Consider the following 27,514-nt stretch of genomic DNA (forward strand, 5'->3'; position numbering starts at 1 on the left):
AAATACTCTTTCCTGGCCTGTTGGGTTTTGCTTTTGTTGCCTGTCATGCATGAATGAAAGAGCTACACTCTCAGGGGAGCAGTAAAGCCTCTGTCAGTTGTTTATTTCCTTAATCCCTCCTCCTTTGTGATTTTTTGATGTCAGATCTACAATGGAAAGCCTGTAAATATAATGATTATCACATGGATAATCACCTGCATTAGGAACCGCCCTGCTTCTCTATTCTAACCCTAGCTGTTCTCCACATGTCACATCCACTCTGAGGTTGGATTTTAACCTGACTACTTCATTAGATTTGTGAAACTCACTACGAGGCGCCCTGGGGCAGCACAGATGGGGACTTGCTTGTTTTCTTTTCTCACTTTTACTTGGAAGGCACATTAAATAGGCCTTTTCAATTTAGTGTGCTCAGTTCACTTGAAATTACCCCTGATATTTGGAACCTGTTTCGCTCTTCTGCCTACCATCTATGACCCTTCCTTTTTCCTTGCTTTCTGACCTAATGCCCTTTCTTTCTGTCCCATGCAGCGAATCTAAGGACCATCGTTCTACTTAAAATTCTTACTGGGTCAAACTGTTCCCCTGTGTTGTTTTGTTTGTTTTGCTGAGAGGGAAAAATAAATGTTTCATCATTGAATCTACAAACACCTTCAGATCAGAGGTTAGCTGTGGGAAAGTCGGCAGTGATGTGAGCCAGCTGCCTTTTCTGATAGAGTGACTGGGGGCACCAGCCCAAGATCAAAGGAAGGTGGGAGGAAATCATGAGATAAGATCTTTTTAAGCCACAGAACAAGTGCTTGGCTTTTCTAGTGATAAGGCATAGTTCTGCAAACCTGTGTGAGGAGGAGCTGAAACAAAAAATTAAGTTGACTGTTCTTAAGCATGTCCTTCCTCAGTCAGAATATGTTGATACTGAGAATAGTTTACAGATGGGGAAGTGTCCTAGGGCCTAGTTTCCTTAAAAAAAAAAATGGTTTCACACGTATTAGTGTCTTCTTGCAATTAGTTTTAGTTAGTTCTAGTAAATCTAGTTAATTTCTAACTACATTTGTGTGAGCAACTTTGAATCATTAGGTTTTAGTGCAATTTTGGTCTTACAGTTTCATTTTTACTTTATCTTACAGCTCTTGGGGTTCTTTCATGTCTTCAGTAAAATTCCATATAAATAAACATTTCTCACAGAGCTTTGCATTTGTCTTTTTAATATAAAAACTAGCTTGGTTAATTATATGACAGCTTGGAAAAGCACTACTTTGCTATCTTTTGAACCTTTTTCTTGACATGCAGGCCAGCAAATATTATTGATTATTCAATGTACAAAATTCTATTGTAAGTAAATCATCAAAGAGGCTAAACTTGCTTGTGCCAATTGTCCAGATTCAATTTTTTTTTGGTCTGCATCAGCTAAGGCTAACCTAGTCAGTCTTACATTTCTCTGTTGAACAGCCTAAAGAGCTGACCCTTCAGCTATCACTTTCTATTAACTTCAGTGTTCACCTCATTGCCCATTTTGACTTTTCCAAACTTTCAAAATGATTCCCTAAATCTACATATTATTAGTATATTGAACCATAAGTGCATGCATGCGTACATTTTTCCTAGTGTTTTTCCCAACATGTAGAGAGTACGCAAATTTGTGCTGGAGACACTGACTGTATTTTCTGCCTTACATGGTTTGGTGCAGCAGTCATTTCAGTTGAGTTGGATCTGCTCACCACTCAGGCTCAAATCCCATCTTTCTATTAATATCTCTTGGCAAAGATAATTTTGGAGGAATGTAAGTTAAGATGTAGAGGCTCTTGACAGTTGTCTGCAATTTTTTTTTTTCATTTTCAAGAGGAAAGTAGTGTTGAAAAGTAACATTGCCTCTATTTTCTATCAGTCCTAAAGTTAAAATATATGCACAAAGCAAAGAATTAAGTAAAAGAAAGGATTTGGTTACATAGATGTGTTTTTGTCGTTTGACAACCTGTTTTAAGGCATTGGGGTATGTAATAATGTTTGTCAGATTGTGCCCTTAAGATTTTTAATGTTGTAGCATATTTTTTAAAATTTTAATTTGTTTGACTTTTGTTACCCTGATGTCTTATATTAAAGGGAAATTTTTAGTCTGTTTATTATGAAAATTTTCAAACATACAAAAAAGTAGATACTGAACCCCCTACATACGATATATAGATATATGTGTGCTAAGTAGGAGTTTGGATTTATCTCTCAGTTTTGCTTCACTTTAATTTTTTGAAGTATTTTGAAGTAAATTACTGTTATCATGACATTTGATCCCTGAATACTTCAGAAGACATCTTTAGAAAAGAGAACATTTTCTTGATCATACCCAACAAAACTGATAATTCCTTAATATTACCTAATTCACATTTTCGTACTCAAATTTCTACAATTTCCCCAAAATGTCTTTTATAGATAATTTGTTCAAAATAGGATTTGTTTAAGGTCCGTGTCTTGACTTTGGTTGCTTCCTGCCCCATTTTATCATGACATTCCCTGTTGAAGATACCAAGCTAATTGTCCTGTAGAATGTCCTACCTTATGGATTTGTCCAAGTGCTTCCTCAATGTATCTTTTAACTTGTTCCCCTATTCCCTATAGTTCCTATAGACTGCAAGTCATTGAACTAAAGTTTTAAGTAATTCATATTAAGTTTTGGGCCAGAACAGAATACTTAATAGGTGATGCTATATACTTTATATTGCATCATAACAGAAGGCACATAATATTTGGTGGCCCCACTATTAGTGATGATAAGTTGACAAGATCAGTCACTGGGTTGTGGTGATGACAGCTTGATCCTTCCATTATAAAGTTGTGCTTTACTCCCAATGACCAGTATGTAATCTGCAATACTTTGATTCCATGGAAATATCCAGTTTCCCATCATCCTTTCACCTAATGAATTTAGCATCCATTGATGATCCTTGCTTAAATAAATTTCTTTACAGGGGTTGCAAAATGGTGATGTTTTTGAATCTATACATTTATTAGCAGGTGTTCACTAAAGAAGAGCTTTCTGAGAGATATTGTTTTAATTAAAAATATAACTACCAGCATGTTCCTTAGGTTTCAAAACCTAAAAAAAAAAAAAAAGTCTTTCTTTGCCAGGGTCAGAACACCTGAACTCACTGTGGCAGCTACAGTCAAAACATACACTTCATCTTCTTTATTCTAACTTGTGAAGTGTGTTGACATTATGCTGCCTTTTTTTTTTTTTTTTTTTTATGCCAGGAGAAAAAAGAAACCCTTTTTGGTGGAAGAATAAAAATTAAACTATGTGGGTATATTGAGATAATTGTGTAAAAAGAAGACCGTTTGAATGAGTTTCAAAATGGATTATTTCTTCATTACCTAGCACTTTATAATTAACTGTTCTTTTTTTTTTTATTTCAGGAAGCTGCCACTTTTGCTAGAGAGCAAGGCTTTGAGGTGAGTTAACCCACAATTGCACGCTAAACAGATCCTAAAGGTTTTTTCTAGCTGATAATGAAGTTCTTTTGGACAGTGATTGATGTGCTATTATACTCTCAGAGCCTCGCAGCAGTTGCCATGGAAACTTGGCAGTCGTCATGGTTTCTTTGTTCTGCCAGCACTGTGTTATGACGCACTCTGCTAGGTCTGCACCCAACATCGCCTACAGATGTTATTTATTGAATTTTGAAAAGCCTCTTGGGAAGCCAAGAGGTTGGGCACGGTTTCAAGCTGCCTCTGCAGATATGGGGCCTGTCAGTTTGTTCAGTTAAAAAGCTACCTCATTAGCTGCATTACATTTCATAAGGATTCACCGCTAAAGCAGTGGTGGAGCAAGACTAAATAGTGAAATATAATGTCATTTAAATAATTTCAACCCTACCACATGTAGATTATCATTGTGCAAATTAATTTCCAAAAGGTTGTACTTAACAGTTGTTAGGACCTGATTAATTTAGATCCTGCTAATATAAACTTCCTGTTTGCAATTTTTCTTCTTTTTTTCCTTTTTTTTAATAGCATAAAATATACATAAATTTTCTAAAGCTGCATATCAATAATTGGCTTTAATTTCCAGGTTCCAATTCTGTTTTCCTAGTAGAATTATTATTCTGTCACAATTCTAAATTCTTTGGTTAGTGTTGGCTCAATTAAAATAACAGTCAAGACTATGTTTTTACTTATGTATAATATCCATCTTCAAATGAATTTTTTGAAAACACTGTTTAACTGAACCCATTAATTGACAGAATGAGCTGAGTTTGAGTCTTTTGTGACTATCTGATTTATTGAGCCAGAACTATATAGAATGCTGTGTTCTATGCAACAACTTGGAATGTTGGGTGGTAATAATAAAGTAAATTTTAACCTGCATAGAAGTGGAATATAGAAACTCTCTCTTTATTTACATGCTTAAAGTTCCCTACCATTTTGAGAAGTTGTGAGAATTGATTAGATAGTATTAGTAAGCCTACTTTGATTTCTTTAGAGAAAGGGGTTGGAACCTTTTATTTAAATGTACTAAAGGTAGATTCACTATCAATAACAAAGTAATACACATGCATGTTTCCATGTTACTGGACTTTACAACCAGACATAGATTTTCCTCCTCATAGAGGGAGATGATGAGCTTATGGTATAAGTATTCTACTTTCAAGGTCCTTCAAGAGTACTATTTCAGGGCAGGGAACCCTGACTCTTCTGAATTATTGGGAACTGTGATAGTTTTTTGGGAGTTTGTTTTGTAGGTTGAGTCACATGTAGAAGAAGGAATAAAGATTGTTCTGTTGTTTTTTGTTTTTCTAATGTTTCACTTTGTAATTCCCAAACTGACAATTTATATAGAACTAAATGTAATCAGGGAATATTCAATTTAATAGTCAAATGTTTTGATCATAAGAATGTAAGTAAAGTTTCATTGATGTTAAAGTTTAATATTAAAAATGTATATCCTTACCACACCAATACTAGGAGTCAGTAATAGGAGGGGGATAAGGGATATGGGATATTTTTAGTTTTCCTTTTTTGTGTCTGTTATTTTTCTCTTTGGAGCAATGAAAATTGCCTAAAATTGAGTGTGATGATGATTGCACAGCTAAGTGATAATATTGTGAGACACTGTATACTTTTGATGGAATATATGGTACGTGAATATATCTCAATAAAATCTGCAGATTCAAGAAAACAAAAAAAGTATATGTTATATCAAAATTCTCAACAGATAAAAGCTCATAGAATATATGTGTCCTGTCAGTTTTCTGTGTTAGCATAAAAAATGTATTTTGATTCTATAAAATAATCAGTTTTACAGATGCTTGGAAATATGTTGTATAACAAATGTGCATGATCCTGTAATACTTAGATAATTTTTTTAAATAGTTGATTAAGCCTGACTACTAGATAGTTTTATTGCTCATTTGAACTACACACTTTGAATATGCTTGGTTTAAATTCAGTCTTAACAACAAACTATTTTTGCTTTTTTCTACTAACCAGCACAATATTAATTTTTCCATTAGTTCTCACTTACTGATTCCTGAATTGTTTCTTTTTACCATAAAGCTGCCATAATTGGTTACAGTATATGTCCAAAGTAATGATGATGATAATGGCATACCTTATTACCTCCTGACATAGCAAAAGTGGTCTGTTGGTTAGATGGACAGTGATACGCTAGACCTAAAGCATTACAAGCATTATAGAATATATTTGAGCTATGAGTCAAAAAACCTCAAGTAGTATTGTTAATAAAATATAATGCATTTGTGTTACAGAATGCTATCAGGAGAAATTCAATGATTTCAAATGTCATTAAAGTTTCCTTAGTTCATTAGATAGTAGTATGAAAGTATTGGCTTGGAACTTGGTATTCTTAGACGCAAATAAGAATAAATCACTTTATCTTAATAGTTTTCTGTCTGTATTAATGTATTAATGCTCTCAAATCTGGTGTGACAAACTAGACAAAGTCTATATTTTATCCCCCCCAACTTCAATTTTGCCTTTAAATTTGTTTCATGACTGAGAGGAGAGAAATGAAAAGATTAAAAAGGAAAGGTGAACATTTTTTCTTCCTACCAGCTCTGCTGTCCTACCCTCATTTTCTGTTATAAATCCCAATCAGTTCCCAAAGCCACTGTTTTGCCACTAGTGATCTGTCTGCTGAAGACCAATTCAAATGCCTCTAAAAATAACCAGTGTTTATTCATCAGGAAATATCTCAGCAGCATTATTTATGATACTCTGGTTAGCCTCTCTGCAAATTTTAGATAATCTTTCTTTTAGGAAATCTTTAATCTTTAAAATGAATTGGGCAATTTTCAGTAAGAAGAGGCAGCTTAGGAGGGCACTGGAGAATGAGATAAAAACTGGGAGCTGGGCAGAGCACAAAGCAGTAGAGAGAGGAGATGTATGTATGTATGTATATATATATATATATATATATATATATGATGGAAAATTGCATAGTGCCTGATTTAAATGACAGACCTGCTAAGAATTTAAAATGACAATTCTTGGAGTAAAAAGTTTCATAAGGCTTTTTTATTATTCTGGAAAATCAGTTCAGACAGCAGTGTGTCTTTGAATCTACCTAATCTTGAGCTGAACCTATTAAAGATTTTATTTTTAGAACCTAAATAAAAATAAGTGCTTAAAAGCATGTTTTATTATGAAGACTTTAAAAAAAAAAGTATTGAATATTGGTTTAAATTAAGTAAAGTGAAGAAAATACCTCCAAAAGCTAAATATAGATATTCTCTGTAATTTCATTGTGCTATAGAGTATGTGCCAAATGATTAAGGAAATTCGTACCTTCTCTATTGAATTATTTATTCACTTTTTACTCCAAGCAACAAATTTTAATTTTCTTATTTTGGAGCTCTAAGATCTATTATATATCTGTTCATAAAGGAAGCAAAGCAATCCTCCTTTTTCCTATTTCTTCCATAACCCCTATTCTATGCAGAGGATCCCAGACTCTTATCCTTTCTCTAACCAATGATTGTATCATCTTATACCACTGAGAGAGGACAGTATAGAATTGTGCTATCCAATACGGTATCCACCTAGTCACATGTGACTATTTAAATTAAAAGTAAGTAAAATTTAAAATTCAGTTTTTCAGTCACACTAGGCACATTTCACATGCTCCATAGCCATGTGTAGCTAGTGACTACCATATTGGACAGTGCAGATATAGAGCATATACATCATCACAGAAAGTTCCATTGAATAGCACTGAATAGAACATGGAGAGTATTCGGGGCCTGTTGATTCTCAAAAAATTCTCCCAAGTTGTTCTAAGGTTCCTGTGTCTGTTACAAATATGGAAAAGACAATGAATGAACACCCAGAATTTCTGGGAATAAGACACTCACAAAATCAGGTCCTGCAGGTTAAGAGAGTACAATAATGCCTTCAAAGGTGCCTGGGCCCCAAAAGGACAGTTTTAAAACAGACTAAGGAAACGAGATAGGATAATCTTCTGATTATCTTCATTTAATCTTTTATTCATTCAACAAGTATTTACAGAGCACTATGTGCCAAACTGATAGATCCCGAAGATAAGGTAAAAATGTCCATACAGTGTATTGTGAAAGAGGATGTGGGTGGGGGTGGGGGGGTTGGTTCCTATTTTAGATATCACGGTTTGGATGTGTTATGTCCCCCAAAACACCATTATCTGTGATGTAATCTTGTGTGGGCAGACATATCACTGTTGATTAGATTGTAATTCTTTGAGTGTTTCCGTGGAGATGTGCCCCACCCATTTAGGGTGGGTCTAAATTAAATCACTGGAGCCATATAAATGAGCTGACAAACAGAAGGAACTCAGTGCGGCTGTGAGTGACATTCTGAAGTGCAGCTGAGAGTGACATTTTGAAGAGGAGCTACAGCCAAGAAGGACACTTTGAAGAATGCACAGAAGCTGAGAGAGTAGCTGCAGATGAGAGACAGTTTGAAGATGGCTGTTGAAAGCAGACTCTTGCTCCGGAGAAACTAAGAGAGGACAAACATCCAAAGAGCAACTAAGAGTGACATTTTTGAGGAACTACAGCCTAGAGAGGAATGTCTGGGAGAAAGCTATTTTGAACCCAGAACTTTGGAGCAGACGCCAGCCATGTGCCTTCCCACCTAACAGGTTTTCCAGACACCATCGGCCATGTCCAGTGAAGGTACCCGATTGTTGATGCTTTATGGCCTTAAAACTGTAACTTTGTAACCAAATAAACCCCCTTTATAAAAACCAATCCATTTCTGGTGTTTTGCATCCCGGCAGCGTTGGCAAAGTAGAACACATGGTCATGGAAGGACTCACTGAGGAAGCAAAACCTAAAAAATACAAATGTCTAGCCATGACAGAAAAAAAGCCAAAAAAAAAGAAAAAAAGTATACAGCCCTCTCCCCCCAAAAAAACCAGGAGAACAATAGCAAAAAGACCCCTAAACAAGAAAGAGCATAATGTACTCCAAGAACTGGGGGAAGGCCAGTGTTCCTGGAATGAGTGAGTGAGGAGGAAGGTAGCATCAGATAAAGCTGGAAACACATCTTTATGAATACCATTAACTGTTAGAGGAGTTTCTGTTTAGAAATGTTATGGTTAAATGAGGCAATGTTTGGAACGTCGTGATTGGTATTCCACAGAACTAGGTGGATCCTGGCATATTGTTTTACATTTGTATCACCAGCTTGTTAAAAGTGGAACAGAGTGTATATTCTTTAAATTAGAAGGCAAGCTAAATTTAACGTGTGATAAGTGACAGTAGAAGTTTCACTTCACATTCATAAAACATTTCACAGTTTATAAAACCTTTTCCCTACATATCATTAATACATTTAATGCTCACACAAACCTTTAGAGGTATGGACTATATTGTCATCTAAGTTCAGCAGATAAAAAATAGGTTACATGTCTTGTTCAAGGTCACATAGCTTATAAGTAATGGCATCAGAACTAGAACTCACCTCTTTAAGTCTGGTAGTCTAATCTCTCTCTTTCAAATTTGAATAATATTAGATTTCAGATTGACCTCAAAAAATGAGAAATATCTTGAAACTTAAAGACTGGAATTCACTAGGGTAAAATACAAGCCAGAATAATTAAGAAAAAATAGCAAACTTAAATATAAGATCAGAAATGACTTGTCAATGTGGCATAAAAATGATTTGGAATGAAAATGATATAGTTTTGCAATAACAACAATAAAAAGCACATTGCCAGAATTCATAGAAGCAATATAATCTGTGGATAGCATGGAATAGTGGTTGGGGTCAAACTCAGTGAGTGCTAGCCCTAAGTCTATTTGTGACCTTAGGCAAATTACTTAATCTCGCCATGACTCAATTTCTTCATCTATAAAGTGAGGATATAGGAATAGTACCTACTGCCTAGAGTAGTTAAGATTTAATGAGTATCTTAAAACTATACACATGGCCCATAACTCAATTTATGTGAGTTTTCTTCTACTTCTCCTCTCCCCTTTCCTCTTTCTTCTCCCTTACTAAATGCCAAAATTGAATTCTCAATACTCAGAACTCTTTAGCACTTTTTAGAGATTTCGAAGCAGCTCAAGATGTGACAGCTTTGGAGAGTATTAAAATGATAGTATTAAAGGAATGAAATTCGTTTTTATTAAGTGTGTAGCATGTGAACTCTCAAGACAACTATTTTTAACTTTCTATTTTGAAATAATTCTAGAATTTAGAAAAGTTGCAAAAACAGTAGTTACATTATGGCCCTCACCCAGCTTTCCCTAATATTAACATTTTACTTAACCAAAGTGTAATGATCAAAACCAGGGAATTAACAATGTTAAAATACAAGTATCTCAACTGCAGACTTTATTTATTCTGATTTCATCCGTTTTTCCTTCAATTTCCTTTTTCTGTTCCAGAATCCAACCCAGAATCCCATATTGCATTTAGTTATCATGTGTCCTCAGTCTCCTCCAATCTGTGACAATTTCTCAGTCTTGTCATTTATGACCTTCACACTTTTGAAGAGCTCTGGTCGGTTACTTTGTAGATTTTCTCTCATTTGGATTTGTTTAATGTTTTCTCATGATTAAGTTGAGGCTGTGCATTTTTGACAGGAATACCACAGAAGTGATGTGCCCTTAGTGCATCACATCAGTGAGTGACATGATTCTTTATTTCTTATTGCTAGTGATGTTAACCTGGATCACTGGGTTAAGGTGATGTCTGTCAATTTTCTTCCCTGTAAAGTTACTATTTTTCCTTTTGTAATAAGTATTCTTATGGGGAGCTACTTTGAAACTATACACATATCCTATTTCTCTTCAAACTTTTAGTTGCTAATTTTTAGTATCTATCACCCACAACATGTTTTAAGGTAAATATTATTTTCTCAGTTTTGTAAATGAGGGAACAGTGTCTCAGAGGGGTTTATTAACCTGCTCAAGGTCACATAGATCGTAAGTCCAGATCTGTCGCACTCTAAAGTCCCTTGTAATTTCATCATCCTGTTAAGATGTGTAAGCTTAAGTGCAAGAAAAAGAAGCTACTAGGAAAAAAATCTGTAGAACTGAATATGTCACTTTGGGAAAATAACATTGAAGATTTAAGAAAAAATTTTATACTTTGTGGGTATCAACTGTTGAGGGCAAAGCAGTGGCTACTTATGGCACAGTAAGAAATTTAGGTGTTTACTGACTGAGTCTAGAAGGGTGACAAAGGGATTTTGTATGAACTGTGGATGTAGATAGGAATAGAATAAAGATTATGGTTTGTATTTAGAAAGTTTGTTTCAACCTTCAGTGGCTATTTTTATAAGATTTAATTTGACATAAGAAGTGTTTCTTTGATTAGGTTACCAAAACTCCCATAAAAAATATATCCTCCCCTAAAGGACAAATGAGGTGGGATGGGGGGATGATTTGGGTGTTCTTTTTTCACTTTTATTTTTTATTCTTGTTCTGGTTCTTTCTGATGTAAGGAAAAAGTTCAGAGATAGATTGTGGTGATGAACGCATAACTATGTTATCATACTGTGGACAGTGGATTGTATACCATGGATGATTGTATGGTGTGTGAAAGTATTTCAATAAAACTGAATTTAATTTAAATATATATATATATATATATATATATATCCTCCCACTGAGTTGGTAGAAGACAACCATGTAATCTCATTCTTAATTTATTCTTTATAGCACCTTGAAAAAAGACCTCTTTTTAAAAAACATTTAGTACATGCTGAAGATACTGTTTCCAGGATGCTAAAGTGAATTTATTTCTGGAATTCGCCTCTAATCTTTATTAAATATGAGCAGTACTTAATCCTATAGTAAGATTCCTATAGTAGCAAAACATATTTGAGCTAAAGAAGTTAGGAGAATGTGGGTCAATTTTATTAATGTGTGCTTTTATTTAAGTGAGTGAAGACAGTGTTATATAGCTTTTTGGGGGGAAGGAGGGGGGCCTTTTAAATGTTACTATTCATTTCTAATATCTGTTCCCAAGAACTGACGGGATTTCTTTTCTCATTAGAGTTCAAGCTTAGTTCTGTTCTAAAGTAAGCAACAAAAGTGCAATAGCATGTTTGAAAACTCAGTGGCATTGTCCTGTCACAAATGACTATTCTTTTCAGAAACAACAGATCTCTGGAAATCATAATATTAGGGTATATTAGAAGCTTAGCTTCATATATTATCTGAAAATTTTTAAATATTTACTGAACAAACAACATACAAATATTTTACTAGAGAATACCTTACCTTTAAAAAATTATGATTTCTGATATTGCTTGTAGCCATTATAAACCATTATGACTTGTCTATTTTGCTTACCTAAATTTTTCTGTCCTACATATCCTAGTTAACTTCATGTGTGTCAATTATATACATTTCCTCTCTGCTGTTTGTTCCTCTTTTCATAACTGTTTGAAACTTGGCAGAGTAATAGAGTAACCTACCAACAAAGCCCAAACTATGGATGGTTTTAGAGGCCCACTGAATTCAGATAGGGATTTTTTAATTATCTAAAATGATTGAAAACATGATTCTCAAGCTCAAGGGCTAGGTTTCAAGTCAGAACATTTATGATGCAAACTTCACAACGTATGTTGTATGAAAATAGCAATATAAGGTTAGCATTTGGTATTTTGGCAACTATATTACTTCCAAGTCAGCATAATTGTGCTGTATAAACCTTTATACCTATTTATAAAATATAAACCTTTATATGCTCTATATACTCATAAAATAAAATAAATATTCCTCTTTTTAAAAAGTCCTCTTTAACTGGAATTTTGAAATCTGACTGGCTGTTTACTCATATTAAGTAATTATTATTTTTTAAGTATGATAATAGTTATGTGGTCATGTTTATTTAAGTCATTGTCTTTCAGAGATACATACTAAAACACAAATGACTCTATAGTATCTGGCATTTGCTTCAGAGTTATCTGGAAGCCAGGGTGTGTGAAGTCATGAATGAAATAAGATTGGCCATAAGTTTATAATTGTTGCAGTGTAATTATTGGCTTCTGGAAGTTCATTATGGTATTCTGTCCATGTTTATAAATGGTCAAATTTCTTTAAAAAAATTTTATCTGAATAGATGTTCAGGTCTCTCTTATTTTGATTATAAGAAGTTAAATCCTTGATCTACTAATAAAGTTTTGCTTTACTGTAATAGTTATGAGAATATTTTTCCTTCTTTCTGTCAATAGACTGATGACATTAAAGAGATAGCCAGAAGGACACAAGCCCTGCCAAAGGTGAACCCGAAGAGGCAGCGGGTTGTAATCTTCACCCAAGGGAAAGATGATACTGTAATGGCTACAGGTACATATGGGAACTATGTGAGAGATCCTGTTTTATGGAGGTTAATCATTTACAGCAAAATTTTATATTCTTTCTCTTATAATGATTTACAGCAGTGTACCTTTTATAGTTTTTATTTTAATAAATATACCTACCTTCCATTCAGTGCAAAAGATTTCCTTTTTAAGAAGGTAATTTTTTAAGAGTCAATTGAGTTTAACTACTTTGATTTAGTTTATTTTCTTTGATACTTTGGATGTGAGATTTTGTCCATCTAAAAATGTCTTTCCTGAAAATAAGACCTTTTACATATAAACACCTATGCTAGAATAAAATCTAGAAATTGTGAGTAAATAAATTCAGAAATAAGTTAATTCCTCAGTTTTTCCTTCAAGAAGAAAATCTCACTTTTGCTTTCCCTTAGCTGTCTATTTCACAGCACTCATAAAAATATAATAGGAATTTCATCTAGTAAACATATTTTATTGATTAAAATGATTTATACTGTCAATGTGGTGCTACCTACTATTTAAGCCAAAATATAGTCTTTTATTTCTGTCTGAACCATTCAGATTCAATCTAGTCAATTAATTAGTAATTACTGTAAACAAGTAACAGTTATTAGTGTTTGTTCAGTTTTCTGCTGAACACTGAAATATAAGATACAAGCCTTAAAGGAATAATAGGGAAGTAAAATTAATATACATAAAAAATGTGAATACAAAAATATGTAATTATAACTTTTAAGTATTTCTGCAGAATATATGTGTTGTGTTAACTCGGAGAAGGAAATCAATAAAGCCTGAAGATGTTATAGAGAATATGAAGTAAATTTTTATTGAATTAACTATATATTCCTGAAAGGGTCAAATTAGTATCAAAGAAATTATTGTCAAAATTTGGGGTAGAAAGGACCCTAGAAATAAAGTCATTCCAACTTTCTTATTTTAAAGTCATCAAAAGCAAGACTGAGATTTGCTTCAAATATATTTGTTTCAGAATAATTCAGTGAGTGTTAGATAGGTAAGTGAAGGTATAGATGAAATGAGTTAATAATTGTTGAAGCTGGGTGAAAGATAAATAGGAGATTGTTATGGTATTACTCTCCACTTGTATATGTTTGAAATTTTCCATATTAAAAGTTTAAAAGAAAAGAAAGACAGGAAAGTAAAAAGATAATTATAAACATGTCAAGATTCAAAGATACTAAGTGACTTTCCCACTATATATTGATATTTCTTGCAAAGCCTTGACTTCTAGGAAGGATTTTTTTTAAAAAGGAAGGCAACCCAGGCAAAGAAGATCATACGAGATGCTATATAATATTTTATTGTTGTAGTAGGAAAAGCCGTGTTGCTAATTTGTACAAGAGAGAAAAGAGATAAACCATGAAAGAATATCTTGCTTTGTTACGAAACTATGTGACTTGCTGTCTTCCTATGTATATGTGGCTATTCAAGTTTAGCAATGCACACTGGTTGGAAAAGTGAAAAACACACAGGCTTTGTATCTTATGGGAGTAGTCCTGATTCATAAAACACTGTTTGGTTGCACCTTATGGAGACATTTATTTTAAGACTTTGTTTATTCCAGATATTCATATTGTATGTGTCTTCATTGTGAACTTCCACAATTTTTCCCACACCGAAACCTTTAAAATTAGCTTCTCCATCCTGTGATTGAATTTCCTTGTAAACTCATTTTATTCTTTAAAACAATATTATTAAATCTATTAAACCATTCTCAGGAACGCTTACAAAAAAGGAATTTATTTGAGGAAAGACACTGTCTAATCTTGCTGTTTTTACCATATGAAAATGAACTTAAATTTGAGAGAATGCACTATATCTGCAATGCATGATAAATACAAGATGGATAGAGAATCTGTTCAGTGGTGTCAGCTACAAAAGCAAACATGATAAATGTTAATGCAGTTTTGAGCCCTGGGATAAGCTATTCAGTGCACAAGCATAGCTGAATCTCTTTGCTATGTTATTATTCACGGCAGCCAAATAAATGTCAATAATAAAAGAGAATTAAAGATTTTCATTTCCCAGAGGCAGTCCTCTAATACGGCTTGATCTTTCATTTCATTTGTAATTCGTTCTCATGTCAGGATGCAATCATTTGCCAGGCTCTGGGTGTCATGTTAAGTCATTTAATAATGATTAAGAACATAAAAATGCTTGGCCTGTGGGGCAATTCACAGAAGAGATGCCAATTTGTTATTGTTTTCCCTCCTTTCTTCTTGAACACGGATCAGCTTTTTCTCACCTCCCAGCATTAAAATACTAATGGAAGATGGGGACGGAAACTGTACCTTAATTTACCATAAGTGATATTCCAGAATGGCACAAGGCAGTGCTAACACACTTATTAAAACACTAATTAGGGGTCATTGGACCTTAAATCTTACACAGCAGACCATTTTTAAATGATCGCTGCTAAGTTTGTGGCATTTAGCAATAATGTAACAAAATCTGTTTCCTTGGTATTTTATTCTAGGGACTTATCTCCTTTTGAGATATGGTATTTATAACCACTTTCTCTTATTATATAAATAATTCTTTGAATGCCCCTTTAAATTGCCTTTGAATCTAAAATCTTTTTCTATTCATCTTGTATTGGTATCTCCATTTCATCTTGGGTATCCATCCTCCATATCCATCCAGCCCAGAGGATCTGTCACATACCAATCCTTGTATTTCAGTGCCCACAGGCTAATGGAATGCCAAACTTCTTCTTCTTCTTTTTTTTTTTTTTTTTTTTTTTTAATGGAGGACAGAAAAGAAAAATATGACTGTCCATTTTGATCCTTTTAATAAATGTTGAGTGAACCGGTTTACTAACATGGGAATCAGATCAAGGAGATCCTCTCTATGTCTGTGTGTCCATAAACTTTAGAACTAAGACTGAAGGCTCTCTTTTCCTTATGCCCAGCAAATACTATTGAGGTCTTCTTCTATTAAGGTCTTATTATATTAAGGATTATAGTGGTATGTGTGTGTAATTTTGATTTTTCAAAGTTTCTGTACTAAATATATCACTAAAAATTAGAAAAAGCAACTTTTGTTCCAAATTGAAAATAATACATTTCACACAGTAGATCTTATGAAACAATGAAATAGATCTACTGAAGTATAAATTGTAGGCTTTTCTTTTCTGAATACTTTCAGAATTCTTTTTGGGCTATTTGATTTGTAATTTTGCCCAAAGGGAGAAAGTAGATCAGGTCAGAGGTTTTCAACTGGAATACTGGTGCAATCCTATCAAAATCACCTAATGAGCTTTTAGTAAACTCAGCCCTGCCTGCATAAAAGCTTCTTCCCCTCAATCTGATACATCTCTTTGGGGGAATATTAGAATATACATCCTCAAGAAGATGTGTGAGAAAAGGGGTAGCGGGGGGCTAAGGGAATGGGGAGTATAGGGTTATATATTTGCTGAAAAAGCTCCCTAGAGTATTTAGCAGTGCTATCCTCCATCTCTCATTTTGAAAACCATTGGATTAGGTGATTTGATAATGTTGCCTCAAGTTCTTTGATCTTGTTGGATAATAGAAACAGGAACTTAGGAGCTAAGCATCTAGTATTTTACTAAATTTGGCCTTGGTGAATGCTTTTCTTTCAGACCATCAGTCAAAAAATATTAAGAACCGATCCACTCGTATAGACAATCTACAGATTACTTTAAATAGTTTTTTGCCTTTTAGGTGCTTATAATTTAATATAGTCCAGTTGTAGTGCCCTTTGTAATTATATTAAAATGAATGAGGGTATTGAAGTTACTTGTCTTCAGGTTCCTAAGTCTTTAAAGGCACTTGTGACCCTCATCTGGTAGTTAAGTTTGAAAACTTAACATAGAAGTTCTATGAAAGCATTCAATGCTGTCCATTAATCTTTAAGAAAAGGTCAACATGATTTTCAGTTCTGGTGCAATTCTGCACAGAAAGTATGCAATAGTAAATGCAAACTCTAAAGGAAAACGGTATTAGCAGCTGGAAGAATAATGTCAGCACATCATCACAGCTCCTACTCTTACAAAATATTATTATAAATCATTTTGAAAATATCTCTACCACAGCCAAACCAATTTTACGTGATGATATTGTTGCCACAGACGGTGTCTCCTATAACAAATTAGGCAGCATTTGTTTAGGATGTCTGTGTATGGCATTCAAGTGAGATATATATATATATGTATTAATATATATATATATTTCTTGTCTATGAATATAACCAAGAGTTATTAGCTCGTTTTATTTTTAGATTATTCCAACCACAAAAGACAGACATCTTTAATTAGTCAAGAGGTGGAATATAATTTAGAATGACATATATGGAACTGTCACATTCCTGACAAAGTAATATCTTTAGGGCATGGTTCATTTGATTTAGTGATCTCAGTCCTGTCAAGAAGTGAGATTCTTTCAATTCCCTCCTTTCTGTTAAACAGTATCCTACTAGAAGGCAAAATGGAGACAGCCTATACTAGACTTACTAAGCCTTATTGTAACATTTGTTTCTGGAAGGACATTTAAGTCAGATTTATTGAGCTACAGATTACATATAGTAAAATTCTCATATTTTTTACTAAATAAATGTAACACCCACCACAATTAAGATATAGACTATCTCATTAACTTTGAAGTGAAGTATAATTTACATACAAAATTGGTACAGCTTTTTATCAACTGAACACACCTATGTAACAACCACCAGAACACTTCTAGCACATCAGAAGCCACTCCTTTTGCCCTCTCCTAATCATTATCTCCCCCAAAGGTAGCCATGATCTTGGCTTCTGTTACCAACAGTTAGTTTTGCCTGTTTTTACATGGAATCACAAATGCAGATTTTTTTTCTGACTCCTTTTACACATTATTTTGATGGGATTTCTCCATGTTGTTGCATATAGCAGTAGTACATGCTCATTGCTACATAGTATTCTGTGTATGAATACACCACAGTTTATTTGCCAACTCTATTGTTAATGGACATTGCATTGTTACCAGTGTGGTGCTGTCATGAATAGAAGTGCTGTGTACCTTCTCACACATGTCATTTGATGAATATATACATATGTTTCCTGTTGGGTATACATGGAAGTAGAATATCTGGATTATAAATTAAGTCTATGTTTAACTTTAGTAGGTACCACCAATTTTTCATCTTAACACCCCACCAACAGTATATTACAGTTCTAACTGTTCTACATCTTCATCAGCATTTAATATTGTCCATTTTTTAGCCATTCTGGTAGATGTGTAATGTATCTGGATGGAGTTTGTTTGTTTTTTTCCCCTAACTTATTATTTTGCAATACTTTTAGATGTAGAAAAGTTGCAAAAGAATACAGAGTTCCAATACACTCCTCACCCAGCTTTTCCTAATGTTAACAACCTTAGTTGTTAATTGTTAATCTTATATAACCAAAGTCTAATGATCAGAAGCAGGAAATTATCATTGGTACAATACTAATAACTGAACTACAGACTTTATTCTGATTTTACGAGTTTTCCCTCTAATTTCCTTTTTCTGCTCCAGAATCCAGTCCGTTTAGTTGTCACATCTCCTTAGTCTCCTCTACTCTCCTCCAATATGTGACGATTTCCCACATTGCTCATCGTTCACTACCTTGATACTTTTGAAGAGTGCTGGTCAGTTACTTTGTAGAATGTCCCTCAGTTTGGGTTGATTTGATGATTTCTCATAATTAAGTTTAGGTTATGCATTTTTGGCAGAAATACCACAGAAGTAATGTGCCCTTCTCAGTACATCATATCAGGTAGTAGCATGATGTCAATGTGTCTTACTGCTAGTCATGTTAACCTTGATAACTGGGTTAAGGTGATGTGTGTCACTGTATCCTCTCTAAAGTTACTACTTTCCCCATAAATATCTTTAAGGAGATACTTTGGGACTATGCAAATACCCTATTTTTTAATGCAGTTTTATCAAGATACATCCACACACCATACATTCCATCCAAAGTATATGGGTTTTATTTTTTTAATCTTTTTTGGAGTAATGAAAATATTCTGAAATTGTTTGTAGTAACCAATACTCTATTTTGCCCTGTAATTTTAGCTTCCATCAGTGGCTCTTGCCTGCAACAATTATTACTATGGTGTTCTAATGATGATTTTCTATTGTCTTCATTCCTTCTACATTTATTAATTTGAATTCCTCATAAGGAAGAGCAGTCCCTTCTCCTGTGTTTATTCAGTCACTTATTTATATTATCATGGACTCATGAATATTTATTTTATTTTGGGGTTCATAATCCAATATCATTAATAATTATTTTCTTGCTCAAATAATTTAGCTTTGGCCATTGGGAGCTCTTTCGGATTGTCCCTGGTAGCCTTATGACACATTCCCACCCTTTTGTGAACACTCCTTAGTTTTTGATACTGTAATATACTCCAGGCTCATGTTGTTTTTCTCCTACTGCAGTCTTGGAATCCAGGAACCCTAGTTCCTTTTATTGGAGAATGGTCTTTGGAAACCCAGATCTGGCTGCTAGATAGGGTCATCACTACTGGAGTGTCATTGCTTCTAGGCTCTTTTAATGGACAGAGCTCGGCAATGTATGTATGTATACTAACCCATGCATATATACCCATCTATATTTATTTCTATATCTATCTGTTTATATATTTTAAAACCATGAGTTCATACTGATACCTCTGATTCCAGTCCAGCAACACAAGGTTCATTCTAGCGTTTGCCCTTTCCTTATTTATAACTTCTTCCTATGACACTGAAAATTCTCACTCAGTATCTAATATATGTATTTACTGATTTATTGCACTCTAAAGTAGCTTCAGAATTGCTTACCCATACTCCATGAGAAACAGATATACAAGCTTTTAATGTTCAGTTAAAGTAATTTTAACTGCTTTCCAAAACAACTTAGGTTAGTCTTTCCCTTCCATCCCAGTGTGGTTACATTTGTAATACTATTATTTTCACTTGTTGGAGTTTATATTACATTTTGGTTTCCTTCCACATAATGGTTGATTTTTTTTTTTTTTAAATAAAACTCACTCTTTGTGGTGTCAAGTTCTGTGAGTTTTGACAAATACATAAGACAATGTGGCCGCCACCATAGTCAGTCATGATACATAAAAGTTGCGGTTTTAAGTTCCAGTTTTCCAAAGTGATGGTACCAATTTTTACTCCCACCTGTGAGGTATGGGACAGTTCTAATTATTCCATATCTTCACCAGCATTCACTACTATCCATCTGTGCCGGTTTGAATGTATTATGTCCCCCAGAAAAAGCCATATTCTTTGATGCAATCTTGTGGGGCAGACATAATAGTGGGGATTAAGTTGGAACGTTTGGATTAGGTTGTTTGCATGGAGATGCGCCCCACCCAACTGTAGATGATAACTAATGGGATATTTCCATGGAGGCGTGGCCCCACCCATTCAGGGTGGGCCTTGATCAGTGGAGCCATATAAACATGCTGACTCAAAGAGAAGGAAGTCAGTGCAGCTGTGAGTGACATTTTGAAGAGGAGCAAGCTTGGCTGAAGAGGAATGTCCTGGGAGAAAGCCATTTTGAAACCAGAACTTTGGAGCAGATGCCAGCCACATGCCTTCCCAGCTAACAGAGGTTTTCTGGACACCATTGGCCATCCTCCAGTGAAGGTACCCGATTACTGATATGTTACCTTGGACACTTTATGGCCTTAAGACTGTAACTGTGTAGCCAAATAAACCCCCTTTTTATAAAGGCCAGTCCATCTCTGGTGTTTTGCATTCTGCAGCATTAGCAAACTAGAACACCGTCCTTTTAATTTTTACCCTTCTTGTGAGTGTGTAATAGTATCTCACTGTATTTTTTAATGCAATTTTATTTAAATAAATTCACATACCATGCAATCCATCCAAATTATACCATTCCCGGTATCATTATATAGTTGTGCAGTCATCAACACAATCAATTTTAGAACATTTTCACTACCCCAATAATAAAAAGAAAAAGTTAAAAATATAAAAGAAAACCCAAAATATCCCATGCCCCTTATGTCCCCCCTACTGTTGATCCCTAGTATTGATGTGGTACTGTTATTACTGTTGATGAAAGAATATTAAGATATTGCTGTTAATTATAGTCCATAGTTTACAATAGGTACATTTTCTCCCAAATACTCCAAATCCTTTGTAATAGTGTTGTATATTTGTTCTAGTTCATAAAAGAACTTTTAAATATATATACTGTTAATCACAGTCATCATCTACCACAAGATTCACTTTTTACATATTCCCATGTTTTAACCTCCAGCTTTCCTTCTGGTGACAGCAATTTTAATTAGCATTTCCCTGACGTGTAATGATAATGAACACCTTTCAACTCTTAGTTACCATGCAAAAGGTTGACTTAAACAATGAGAATTTATTAGCTTAAGATGTTCAGGCTAAGAGAAAGTCCAAATCAAGGCATCATCAAGGTGATGCTTTCTCCCCAAAAGCTTGTAGCATTCTAGGGCTGGCTGCCAGCAATCCTTGGCTCCTCTGTCACACAGCAGGGTACATGGTGGCATCTCCTGGTCTTTACCTTCTCTACCAGTTTCATTGATGTCCGGTCTCTTCCTTACTGTGTCTTTTTCTCTCCGTGTCTGAATTTCATTCCGATTATAAAGGACTCCAGTAATAGTATTAAGACCCCATACTGATTGAGTGGGTCACACCTTCTTAACTGAAGTAACCTCATCAAAAGGTCCCACTTACCTTCAGTATTTCATAAGAAAGTTTGATTTTGCTGTAGATTCTTTGTAGACACTCTTTATTAGATTAAGGAAGTTTCCTTCCATTCACTTTTTTTAATGCAATTTTATTGTAATATACCCACATACCATACAATCCATCCCAAGCATATAATCAGTGGCTCACAGAATCCATTTGTATTTTGCTATGAGTTTTGCCTCTGTGAGAATTCTTTTTTTAATCATGAAAGGGTCTTGGATTTTATCAAATAATTTTTTACATCTCGTAAGATTACTGTATACTTTTTTCCTCTTTTTCTTTCATGTGTGAATTATAGATTGAGTTTGGAATGGGCAAACCACTTTTGCATTCTTAGAATAACCCCAGCATGGTCATGATATTCTTTTAATGTATCATTGCATTTAATCTGATAATGTTTTGTTCTGGATTTTTGCAGTGTTATTCTTGAGAGTGTTTGTCCCCTAAATTTCCTTTCTTTGTAGCAGCCTTGTTAGTTTTGGTAGGAATGTTGTAAATGAATTGGAAAGTGCCTCATTTTCTGTGCTGGAAGAGTTTGTATGAGATTGATGTTATTTTTACCTAAATATTTGGAAGAACTCACCCTTCAAAGTATCTGAGCCTGGAGAATAGGATGGTTTTGTTTCCTTGTTTGTTTTGTTTTGCTTTTGTTTTTTAAATTAGAGCAGTTGTGGATTTACAGAAAAAACATGCAGAAAGTACAGAGTTTTAGGATGGTTTTTAGTTACAGATTCAGTTTCTTTAATTAAATAGGAATGTTCAGTTTTTTTTCTATTCTTCTTGTGCCACTTTTAAGTTGTCTGTTTTGTCTCAGTATGCAAGTTTATTAGCATAAAATTGTTCATAATATTCTCTCATCTTCCTAATTATGGTACGACCTATAGTGATGTCCTTTTTAAAATTCCTGATGTTGGAAACTTGTGCTCTTTCTCTTCTCCTTGATTGCTCTCTCCGAAAAGTATGAATTAGTTTGGAGCCTCAGAGAAGCAGATGCCAAGTCAAGATTAAACATCCAAAAGATGTATTGGGGTAACACCTGTGAGTGAAAATGGAGTGGTTGCTGGAGGAGATATGAGGCCTGTCAAAGTGTGGTGCAGGTCTGACCCCTGAAGAGGAGAGAGAGAAGGAAGAAATATTGGATAGGAAGAGGCTTTGATTGCAGTACACTTAAGAAAGTTTTGACATGGCCAGAGGGGAGTCCTTGAGCCAAAGCTGTACATCAGAGGAGTCCCACATCTCTCAGGAATAAATCTTAGTATTTCTGCTGTGTTCCAGTCATTGGCTCAAAGCAACTCATGGGAAGTATGGCCCCAGCACAGACATCATCGTTGATTCAGAGCACAGCAGCTGGGGCCATCAGTCATGTATGTTCCACACCATAGGAGATCTGGAAGGCACATTTTCATGGCTACCACAAGTTTTATCAATTTTATTAATTTTTTAAAGAGCCAACATAATTTTTTTTGTTTCTTATTGTTGCGTTTCTTGTTGTATGTTTGTTTGCTGTTTTTAAATTTTCTGATCTTTACTACTTTCTTTCCTCTAATTTCTATATATCTAACTCTTGCAAGTTGTTAGTTTCACTTTAATTCCAAATATCTAGAGATTTTCTAATTTCTGATCCTCACATTGTTAAATATTGTCTTCTATATGTACAGGGAGGTCAAGTTTATTAAGTATGTTGTTCAAATCAATTATATTCTTGCTGATTTTTTGTCTGCTTGTGCTTTTTTGAATAATAAGAGAAGTTGTAGGTTTACAGACAAATCAAGCAGGAAAAAGAGTTCTCATGTCCTCCTTCCCCCCTCCCACCATTATTAACACTTTGCTTTAGTGTTACAATTAGTGGCAGAATATTATTATAATCTTACTATTAATTATATAGCTTACATTAGGGTTCACTGTATAGTATTATACTCTGGGTTTTTGTTTTATTTTATTTTATTTCTAGGAATCTATATGCAACCTATAATTTCCCCTTTTAACCACATTCAAATATATAATTCAGTGGTGTTACATACATTCACAATATTGTGCTGTCATAATCACCATTTGTTACCAAAATGTTTCCATCACCCTAAACAGAAATTCTGTACCAATTACGCATTAACCCCCATTTCCTACCCTGCCCCAGCCCCTGTTAACCTGCATTCTAGTTTCTGACTCTCTGAATTGGCTTATTCTAATTATTTCATATCAGTGAGATCATACAGTATTTGTTCTTTTGTGTCTGGCTTATTTCATTCAACATCATGTCTTCAAGGTTCATCCATGGTGTTGCATGTATCAGAACTTCATTCATTTTTATGGCTTAATATTCCATTGTATGAATATATCACATATTGTTTATCCATTCATCAGTGAGAGACGCTTGGGTTTTCCATCTTTTGGCAATTGTGATAATGCCACTATGAACACTGGTGTACAAATATCTGTTTGAGTCCCTGCTTTCAATTCTTTAGGGTATATACCTAGAAAAGAGGGATTGTTGGGTCATATGTAAAATAGTCCTACAGTAAAACAAGGTCCTAAAGCTGCCTTCCTATGTTTTCTTGTAGGGGTTTTATAGTTTTGATACTTTTATTTAAATCTTAATCCATTTTGAGTTAATTCTTGAATATGGTATGAGTATACACGCACACACGCACACACACACACATATATATATATATTCATTCTTTTGCATGTGGATATCCAGTTCTTCCAGTGCCATTTGTTAAAAAGATGATTCTTTCCAAATTAAGTGGACTTGGCACCCTTGTCAAAAATCTATTCTTCATAGATATGTGAGTTTATTTCTAAACCCTCAGTTTTATTCCATTGGTCTGTATGTCTGTCTTCGTGCCATTATCATAATATTTTGATTACTGTGGCTTTGTAATAAGTTTCAAAATCAGGAAATGTGAGTCCTCCAACTTTGTTCTTATTCAAGATGGTTTTGGCTATTCAAGGCCTGTAACTTTCCATATAAATTTGATGATTGGCTTCTCCATTTCTTTAAAGAAGGCTGTTAGAATTTTTTTAATTTGTTAAAATTCAGTTTTAATGAGATATATTCACATACCATACAGTCATCCATGGTATAAAATCAACTGTTCACAGTACCATCATATAGTTGTGCATTCATCATCCCAATCTATTTTCAAACATTTTCCTTACACCAGAAAGAATAAAAACAAGAATAAAAAATAAAAGTAAAAAAAAAAAACACCCAAATCATCCCCCCATCCCACCTATTTTTCATTTTGTTTTGTCCCCATTTTTCTGCTCATCCATCCATACAATGGATAAAGGGAGTGCGATCCACAAGGTTTTCACAATCACACTGTCACCCAGTGTAAGCTACATAGTTATACAATTGGGCTGTTAGAATTTTAATTGCGATTGCATTGAGTCTATACATTGCTTTGGGTAGAACTGACATCTTAACAATATTTAGTTTTCCAATCAATGAACACAGACTGTACTTCCATTTATATAGGTCTTCTTTGATTTTTTTTAGAAATGTTTTGTAGTTTTCCGTATAAATCCCTTTACATCTTTGGTTAAATTTTTTCCTATATATTTGATTCTTTCCATTGCTATTGTAAATGGAATTTTTTTCTTGATTTCTTCTTCCAATTGTTCACTGCTAGTGTATATAAACACTTTTGATTTTTGTGGGTTGGTCTTGTACCCTGTCACTCTGCTGAATTAATTCATTAGCTCTAGTAGAACTCCTGAGTATCAGAATTCACTTCACTGTGTTCCTCTTTCTCTCCAGGATCATGGCACCTCAATTCTAGCTGCCTTGGAGGCCATAAAATCCAATTTTTGTCTCATCAGCCCTGGAGAGTACCAAAAGCTCTATTGGCTTTCCTGCCTCTTAGCAGTAGTCCTTTGCCTAGATTGTCAGACTCATACCCAGCACCAAGAATTTACAAAAACCCTTAAGGGAAAAACAACTTTTAGAATGTCAACTTAGTTTTTTTAAAATTCGTTTCTCTCTTGGATATTGGCCTGTCAAGTCTTGGCTACCTTGGTAGTTCTGTGACACCATCAGATAGTTTTTTTTAATGCAGTTTTTCTAGCTGTCTGTGGTGTAGCAGTTGGTTTGCTGCAAACTATGGCATTAGAGCCTAAATCGAAAGCCCGATTCCATACTTAGAAAAAAAAATTATAACATGGAAAAATATATTGCCCAAGAAATTAAGTGGGCTCATCTATTTGTTTTGTAATAATCCTAGGTTATTTAGCAATACCATTCTCCATATCCTATTTTGGGAACTGTTGGATTAAGTTTGGATTTGCCCAAGGTCCCAAAATTAGAGACAAAGCCAGCTGGATTAGAACCCAGCTTCTTGAATCGCAGTCTAGACTAATCTGTTCTCTACCTTGTCGCTTTATTTGCTTATAGCAGTAGTTCCCAACCAGGAATGATTTTGCTCCCCAGTTTTGGTTGTCACAACTGTTTTATGTGCCAATGGCGTCTAGTGGGCAGAGGCCAGGGATACTACTACACCTTCTATAATGCACAGGATAGCCACCCACAACAAAAAATCACTTGGCCCAAAATATCAGTAGTGCCAAAGTTGAAAAACCCTGGTTTACAGTGTACCTTACAATGTATATTTAAAGGATCGCTGCTTTCTTTTTGCATTTAATCATAGGGTCAATACCCATAGACTTTAGTAGGATAGAGCTTCTTGTAGCAATATGTCTAGGGGTCCTTTGCCCCAAGAACATGTCTGTATATGACCTTATCCATACCTGGTTAACTGTGTTTCTCAGAACTTCTGCCAAATAATCTTCAATTCCAAGACTTCTTTAGTTAGAATTTGTTAGATCTGGAAACTTTCTGATGGGGAGTTGCGTGTACATATTAATGCATTTTGTATGTGTGAATGGAAATCCAGATGATAGCGACATTTACCTTCACACACATACTCACCCATATAAATTAGCTTAAATGGTTCCTAGAGAAAGTATCCATCTTATTTCAAATGTATCCGTCATTATTTTAAAACTCCAGATAATCGATTTCTATAATTCAAAGCTCTTGAAAATACAGTACAAGTGGATATTTAATTAAAGAAGTATATACTTCCAACTGTTTTTCAGTAATTATTGCTTGTACCACCTTCTGAAATTCAATTAGACTCTAAAATTCATTTTTTCAGAGCTTTAAAACTTGGCGGCACAATTTTCATTTGGCTGAAGTACTGCATACAAGTTTTTGGCCCAGATAAAAATCTTTTGAGGTATGGCAGAAAAGTCTGATTCAGATAACTGAACAGCTAAAATTGTCCTTAGCTAAAATGAATAAAGTGTTGGTTGCACATGAAATATTAAAAACAGTACTTAAATGAAGACTTAAGTGTTGCTTTATTTTCTTGTATTACCAAGATGATTTATCCTTATTAAACTGCTTTAGAAATTTAAATTTCTAAAATTTAAAAATTGTTTTTTTAAGTAGCCCACTATTCCCAGGTGTTTCCCCCACTTTGTGTAATATTGGCCCATAAGGTTCACTTAGCTTTTCTCTGTTTCTATTAAGTAATTTTAAATTCTTATATCCTTTCTGGTTTATAAGCAATTCTAAGGTTTCAAGAAAATGTCCAAATTATTTTGTCAAAATAATAATTTGCCACTTAGCCATTTATTAATTTATTTATCAAAATAAATTTTGTCTATACCCTTAGTTATTTCCTTTGGTCCTAGAAATCCACCCACAATGAAGGGAGAGGTTTAAAAATATTTTTTTAAATAGGCAATACATTGAAATGGATCAGAACTCAAAAGGTATAATAATTAGAGCTGTACAGCTATTTACTACTTGTGAGGAAATAATCAGTATTTATTATTAAGTTGACCATATAACTTGTCATCAAAACCCATATAGTTTTAAGAGTAAACCATTATGTTATGAATCATTCTAGGAGTGTCCTGGGCAGCCAGTTTAAATGATCACACTCATCATTATGAATATTTAACCAAAGGTATTTGGTA

The 27,514-nt window shown here is 34.2% G+C and overlaps 1 protein-coding gene across 4 annotated transcripts in view; it reads left to right on the forward strand.

Moving 5' to 3' along the window:
• Positions 1-27,514, forward strand: part of ADK (adenosine kinase) — a 559,277-nt gene that overhangs the window by 441,502 nt on the left and 90,261 nt on the right. For 3 of the 4 annotated variants that reach the window (XM_037804922.1, XM_037804923.1, XM_037804924.1), the window contains exons 8-9: positions 3,403-3,438; positions 12,674-12,788. In XM_037804922.1, the coding sequence (XP_037660850.1) occupies positions 3,403-3,438; positions 12,674-12,788 (151 nt within the window). The remainder of the gene's footprint in view (positions 1-3,402; positions 3,439-12,673; positions 12,789-27,514) is intronic. The other variant, XM_037804925.1, reaches the window with a different exon arrangement.

This window comes from Choloepus didactylus, chromosome 15 (genome assembly GCF_015220235.1).
Source record: "Choloepus didactylus isolate mChoDid1 chromosome 15, mChoDid1.pri, whole genome shotgun sequence".
NCBI lineage: Eukaryota > Metazoa > Chordata > Mammalia > Pilosa > Megalonychidae > Choloepus > Choloepus didactylus.